General features: G+C 41.0%; 1 protein-coding gene across 1 annotated transcript in view; it reads right to left on the minus strand.

Annotated features, from left to right (window-relative positions):
* NR2C2 (nuclear receptor subfamily 2, group C, member 2) overlaps positions 1-4,487 on the minus strand; it is an 84,203-nt gene extending 79,716 nt beyond the window's left edge. Inside the window, exon 1 of the mRNA XM_006868674.1 lies at positions 4,428-4,487. Within this exon, the coding sequence (XP_006868736.1) occupies positions 4,428-4,487 (60 nt within the window). The remainder of the gene's footprint in view (positions 1-4,427) is intronic.
* Positions 4,488-7,927: the final 3,440 nt, after the last annotated feature.

The raw sequence follows: 7,927 nt of genomic DNA on the forward strand, positions 1-7,927 counted from the left end.
ATAGAGAGAAACACTGTTAACTGATGATATATGGAGGGGATAATAATCAGTGTAATGAAACAAGCTATATGAATGGTTGAATGTGAAGCTGGTGATGTGCCCTGTAAACCTTCACTCAATCCAAAATAAAAACATTTAATAAAAAAAAAAAAAGAGTGATGCGTACTCAACCTTGGTCAACAGGGTTCTGTGATACAGGGATTGAGCATAGTCTGAAGAGAGAAAATAAGATGCTTGGGTGTCTTAAGAATATTAGTTTCCCTTGCCTACTATTGTAAAATAGACACTTGAGTGGGGCAGAAAGGAAAGTCGGGGAACATGTTTACAGAAAGTTTGTAAGCCTGTCTGCAGCCTATAACTGATTGGAATACCTAAACGGGGTTCTAGAACTTGCCCAGTGAAATAGGCCTCTTGTGGAGCCTCTGCAGTGTATAGGATCTTAGATGGAATCCTGAGCCCCATCCAGAACTTTCTGAGGTAGAACATTCCCACTAGCAAGGACAAGCAGACCAGCCTGGAACAGTTAGAGCAACACAAGATACATCTTCAAGGAAAGATTATCCGGAAAAAAACAAAACAAAAATGGCAGTATGAGTGGCTACTACAAGAACAAGCAAGTTGTTCGCCAGGGAGCCATCAAAGGCAAGCAGTCAACTCCCTTCATGACAAACCCCTCTTCCAAGACTGAAACTCAAAGGGAGCACATGAGCAGGCATGTAAGCTTGCGGATGACCACGTTGGGCTACTGGTGAGTGGAAGAGGGGGAAAGGCAACAATGAAGAAATGGGCTCAACCATGTTCCATAGACTCCTGTTGACCTGGAGATGAGAGAGAAAAGAGGACGGGCTTGTTGGTCCAAAGTGTGGTGAGACCTGGGGAACCTAAGCCCATGGAAAAGGACATAGCCACAGAGGGCTAGAGCTGAGATAGAAGCATCCAGCTGATATGAAGTGAGGGGAGACACACAAGAATGCCCAAACTTGCACACAGTACCCATTTGACCTAGCCTTGATGGCTAGATAATCAGAACTCAACAAGGAAGATTAAAAAATAATTATTTTTGATAAAGGAAATGAATGTAAATTGCTACAACTTGATGAACTTGACCTATACTTATATAGTAGCTCAAAAGACCAACTGAGAGGGAAGGAGTCTTCACATCAAGTATTAATACTATCCCCTCTGTACACACGGTAGATTAGGGACGGGCAACTTAGACATTGGCTACCAGGGGGCGATAAAGGTACTAAGTGACTGGCTTACAAGTTTTCAATAGGGAGTTTAGTTTAAGAGTGTGCAGGGAAAGGTAGAATCCCCATTGAAAAGTTTTCACCTTGTCAAGACAGCTCTGGTGAAAAGAGATGGAGATAAGATTCTTAAGATTCAATACTGAGTAACTGTTATCATGACTAATTGCTACTGTCACAGCTGTAAAGGTAGAAGGTAGAAGTTGTGTAACAAAAAGGGGGGAGTAGTTATTACAGTCCAGAAACAGAAGACCCTAGGACTATCACGGAACAGGAGCGGAATGTGTGACCTTGTCCAGAGAAGCAGCGACACCAGAGATGGAGGCAGAGATGAGGACATGCAGAGCAGCTGAAGACTCTAGACTCATGTTAAGAGAAAGGCTGTGTGTTGGTGGCCAGGAGGCAGGCTTACAGAATGTGCCCTTTGGTTGTTTAAATGATTATATATTCCTGAGTATTTGTGTGTATACCCCCCTCCCCCCAAAAAAAACCCACCACCACCAACAGAGGGAATAGAAGCAAATACTGTTGGATGATGATGATTGGACGGAGGAGACTATAATCATTGCAAGGACACGATGAGTGTGAAACTGATGTTCTCCCATGTAAACTATTACTCAATTCACAATTAAAAAAAAAAAAAAAAAAAAAAAAGGAGGGGGCATCCTAAAGCCAAAGAATTCATCTCACATCCACTGGTTTAACAATCTCAGCTTAGATATCCTTGTTAAGTGTCGTTGAGTCGGTTCCGGCTCATACAGGGTACAGGGTTTCCAAGGAGCAGCTGGTGGTTTGAACTGCTGATGTGGTGGTTTGCAGAATACTGCTGATCCTATAGCATCACACCAGCTTTTATCCTTAAGATATCCAAAAATATTTAGTTTTGAAGAAACTCAGAAAGATCATCTAGTACAAGCTACCTATCCAATGGTTTAATATCTTCTAAAGAATATGAGGTTTGTATAGTTGAATAGAAGGAGCTCTGGTAGCGTGCTGTTGGTGTTGTCAGGTGCCATCGAGTCAGAACTGACTCATAGTGACCCCATGTACAGCAGAACGAAACAATGTCCGATCCTGGGCCAACCTCACTACCGCCGCCACACTCGATGCCATCAATGATGCCACCCGGCTGATCCATCTCGTTGGGGGTCTTCCTCTTTTTCTCTGACCCTACATCTTACCCATCATGACATCCTTTGCCAGCGACTGTTCCTTCCGGACATTATGTCCAAAGTATGAGAGACGAAGCTTAGCCATCCTGGCCTCCAAGGAGCACTCTGGCTACACTTCTTCCAAAACAGATCTATTGGTTCTTTTGGCAGTCCATGGCACTTTTAGTATTCTCTTCCAACACCACAACTCAAAGGAATCAATTCTTCTATGATCTTCCTTATTCACTGTCCAGCTTTCGCATCCATATGAGGCTACTGAAAATACCATGGCTTGGGTCAGGCGCACCTTAGTCCTCAAGCTGACATCTGGTAACGTAGTGGTTACAAATTGGAATGCGAACCTCAAGGTCAGCAGTTCGAAACTACCAGCTGTTCCATGGGAGAAAGATGAGGCTTTCTGCTCCCCTGAAGATTTACAACCTTGGAAACCCTGTACAGGATCGCTATGAGTCAGAACTGACTCCATGGCACATAACAACAACAAATAGTTGAACAGAGCATTTCAAACTTATTTAAGTGAAAATGTAAAGTCTATGATTTTCCACCAAAAAGGAATTACTGAGAACGAATTAGAAGAGGATTTTTCTCAAGAAGATACAAAATAGACGTAACAAATACTTCATGTGCCAGGCACTATTGTAAGAGGTTTACTTATTTTAACTCATCTAATCACAAGCAATCTTATAAGGGTTGCTGTTGTTATGTGCCATGGAGTTGGTTCAGACTCATAGTGACCCTGCTCTAAGGGTAAATATCATTATTCTCCTCATATTCCAGATGCAGGAACTAGAGCAGAGAGGTCACAAAGATTGCAAGTGGCAAGGCCAGGATTCAAATTCAGGCAATCTAGCTCCATGTCTGCATTTTTGTCAATAAATTAAACTGTCTCTGAATAAGTGAATAAATTTGAGCACTCTACATCAAGTTGTTATTTTCTATTATCCAATTTTTGTAGCTTACCTTATCTGACCAACAGAAAAAGGTTGATCTGGGAATTCTAGAGATCATTAACATATAATTGACAACATTGTTTTCGCCCACTCAGGAATTCAAAGTATGTCACAACAAAAAGTATTATATGTTGTTATTGCACTGAACTTTTATAACAAACCTATGAGATATGAAGGTACTATTATTATTTTCAGATGAGGAAACTGAGGCAAAGAAAGGTCACCCAGATAGCAATCTATTTGATCCTATAACACACTACCTGACTACAGAGCCTCCTTCCTCCCAAGGCCCTTTCTGTCCATACCTATTCACTTCTCTAACATGCCTCATCTCACACTTAACGTATTTGAAAGAGAACATCTACCACACAGTTGTCTTACAAACACGACTCACCACTGGAGACCTATGTGCAGGAAAACCTCTATCACGTAAAGTGATACTATTTTAGAATTATTCCCGATGCAAATGGAAATGGAAGGACCCATGGCTCATCTGTATTTCTCAGCACTTAGTGTAATCCCAAAGGTGGTTGTTATGAAGTGTCGTCCAGTTGGTACAGACACAAAGTGACCCTTTATAGGTTTCCAAGGAGTGGCTAGTGGGTTTGTATTACCAACCCTTTGGTTTGCAGTCCAGTTGTTGATCCTACAGCACCACACCATGAGTCCAATCCACAAGGTTCCCAAAGTCAGTAATGACTGATGAATGCACAGAATCAGGCTTTCTACCATTTCATGGTATTAAGGAATTATCATGTGTGCAAGAAACTAAGATAGAACCCTTGAGTTAAAACTATACCTACAACTTGGATAACCACCAGATTCTATTAAATTTCGGTTCAAGTTGAAATTTTTTAGTCATCTTATTTGCACCTCATCATGCAAAGAAGCATTAGGAATAAATGTTCTTGTCATTTGTCTTTCATGCCAGCATTCTACTTTGGATTTGGATCACATGCTGGCTTCACTGGGATGGTTTTGAAACAAAAGAGCATACTGATGTATTTTTCCTTTCAAAAGCAAGGGTGCCAGCTATTGTGCTAGCCCCTGTCACTCACCTCAGCCACCTGCTGGGTCCCCACTCTGTGCTGAACCAGCCCCTCCATATTTGTAGCCATGGTGAAGCAAGATCATTAGAGAACCTGTTTGGAAAGATGCAGCAACTTCCATCAGGTAAGGAGAAACCAGGCTACTTGAAAAATATTAGCAATCAAAATTCATCTTTGGGTATTGTCTTGTGCAGATTTTGCCCTCTACTGGAGACAGAACTAAGCAGGTTAAGCATATGTGGATACGATGTGACAGCTTCTTCAGTTACAGGTATAAAAATTAATTATTATAAATATTTCATTTTCAAAACAAGACATTCCCTGATACAGACAGAGATGAATTTGGAACTTTAATTATCAAGTCTCTTGGGCTCTACCTGCTTGATTTACATCTTAGGGAAGATGGAATCACACATTTTTGGATAGCTCCCTGTCACAGTATGCTGAATAAGAAGGTGGCTATCTGAGAAAGAGGTGTGAGATCACCTTTGGATACTGAGCACTGATACTGATAGATTGCTATCATCAACTACACTTCTGTTACTAGTGGCAATGCCAGAAGCAAAACCCTGTCCAGATGCTAACACCTCACTCATGGTTGAAAGGCAAACCTTATCATTAACTAAGAAAGAAGTAGACACCATACCACTAAGGTGTTCTAAGAAAATGGCACCCACAAACTTATCAATTCATATTTTTAAATCCGCAATAGATTTGAAAGTACTGGATTGCTAACCACAACGTTATTGTAGTAAAAGCAAAAGTAGATATATAGTGCCATTATTTACCACAATCAAGGCAGATAATCTAAATATCAAAAACGTGTTCATCTCCTGGGTAACATGAATGACAACAGAGCTCTGTAGATAAAACTGTAATATCACAGAATGATGGAAGTAGTACTTTTTATAACATAAAATTCTTCAGAAACCAAGTAGATCAAAACCACCCATTTAATAACAAAGAACACAATGATGTTGTGACTTTGAATCAAGGGTTCCAGGCTATCAGCACATTGTTGTTCAGTGCCATCTGGTTGTTTCTGACTCACAGAAACCCTGTAGAGAATTTCCAAGGAGTGGCTAGTGAGTTTGAACCGCCGAACTTGCAGTCCAGTCCTTATCCTACAGTGCGCCACACCAGAACTAAATCTTGCAACCAGGTTTTCTTTAGGCAAGAAGTAGTACAGAGCTCACTGAGGAGGAAGCTGGACTCTGGCCGGAAACAGGTGACTTTCCAGACAGTTGCCTGGGCAGCCCTGCTATACTCTCCACAGGCGCAGGCTTAGCTTAGGAGCTGGTGTCTCAAGTAACAATAAACAAGTCATAGGACAAGAGAACTACTGTCTTCATTGACTAAAGCCGTGAGTCTGCCTTTCCTTTCACAATAAAATGATTTAAATCATCTGTATTTATCTTATGTGATCCATATAACGAAGTATCTGCCATCTTGATATGCTTTCCTCTAAGCCAGTGATGCGGAGGCTCTAGCACTAAGTTGCTCTTTCTGATAGTGGACTTGTATGAAGTTATTGTGAAGATGAAATCTGAGATACAATACAAGGGGGCTAGCACTGTGCCTGGCACAGAATGGACACTCAATAAGTACATCAATAGCAATTAGTGTACAGGTCATGGTGCCACTTCACTTTCTCACACACTGAAAGCAACAATTTGAACTGTCAAACATATATTATGATTAAGAAGAGGTCTATCATTCCGACATATGATCCACATGACATTTATATATATGTATGTGCACACATGTGTTATATATGTACACATGGCATTTGTAATTTACCCTGTTAAACTGTACAACTAGCCAAAATGAATGGGGTGAATTACAGTAAAATCTCACAAATATTCAAGGAAAAAAACCCCATCCTAATGTCTATTTGCAAAATACTACTGAGCGTAGAACTTTCTGACAGGTACAAGTCAACCATAATAAATATCAATCAGTATGAACTTTTATTAAGGCTATGATTGTCAGAAAACACAAAATGAAGAGTCAGATAGTCTGAGAAAGAATAAAATATGAGAAATATATTCCAAATCTTAAAACCACAGATCAAGACTTCAAATCAGAACATGAAAAGTCAGCGAAAATTCATGAAAATTCAGGACTCCTTGATTTCAAAATCGTAATTTTCCCTCTAACAAGGAGCTCTGGTAGCGTAGTGGTTACGAATCGGGCTGCGAACCTTAAGGTCAGCAGTTTGAAACTACCAGCCGCTCCGCGGGAGAAAGATGAGGCTTTCTACTCCCGTAAAGATTTACACCCTCGGAAACCCTGTACAGGGTCGCTATGGGTCGGACCCGACTCGATGGCACTTAACAACAACAACAACAAATTTTCCCTCTATTCCACAGTACCCTTCAAAAATTTCCCCAAAAAAGTGAACCAAGAGGAAAGAATTTTAAAAATGACAGGTGAGCCAACAAACAAGATGGCTGATTGGATAGACGTGCAACGAAGAGCTCCGTCAACAACAAAACAGAATACCGGACCAAGGGATGGTGCTAGAACTCTGAACCACAAATAAAGGAATATTTAGAAAGTTGGAAGGTTAACAGCCAGGGGAAATTTGTAGCAGAAGCAAGAAATCCATTGCTTTCTAATCCAAGAGGCTTAGCTGATCCCAGGGCCGCCATCTTGGGAGAGACCAAGTGGGGGAAGGATCAGAGCAGCCACGGATGCCTGACAGAACCGTGGAGTTAAAGGTGTGAACACTCTCTTTTTCTGTACTGTTCATTGGTCTCTTGCTGGCTTTGCACCTCCATTCTGGTGACTAGAGGGGGTGCCTGAGCGAGTGGACACCCCACCCCCAATCCCTGGAGGGTTCTACTATGCATGCGTACAGATCTCCGCAAAATTTAAAGTGACAGTTTCCACTTAAAACCAAACAGCAGTGCAAAACGGCCACAGCCATCCCTGAACTGTTTACCACAAGGAAAAAGGCCTAAACGGGGATTGTGGAGCAAGATAGGCAGACTAAAAAGTTAATAGGCCAAAAATTAAACACTGAGTTACGTCACAACAATCAACAGTGGCATCCTGAAATTTCTCAGTAAGAAGAGTGAAAAGGGAAACCCATCTCCTGATCACATCTACCTGGAGGCAATAAGAAAATATAATAAAAACACCAAAATACACACCCATCTAAGTATTAAGGCCACAGATAAAACCTGAATATGCCCAAAAAACAGAAGCAGATGACCATATCAGCATATGTCCAGAAACGAGATAAAGTGCCTGAACCAAATGAAGTGGAAGTAGACCTATACTCCATATGGGATGATGGGCAGGCAGGTTTTGGAAATGCCTGAAAAGGAATTCAGAAAAGTGATTATAAAATGCATGAAAACACTACACAATGGAGTTGAGAAAAATAAGAAGGAAGTTAGGAAAGCACTACAGTAACAATCAAATAAAATAGATACAGCATTGGAAACAATTCAAAACCTACTGAAAGAGGTCCAAATGATTACTAACAGAGTATCAGAAAT

Source organism: Chrysochloris asiatica, unplaced genomic scaffold, assembly GCF_000296735.1.
Source record: "Chrysochloris asiatica unplaced genomic scaffold, ChrAsi1.0 scaffold00121, whole genome shotgun sequence".
Taxonomy (NCBI): Eukaryota; Metazoa; Chordata; class Mammalia; order Afrosoricida; family Chrysochloridae; genus Chrysochloris; species Chrysochloris asiatica.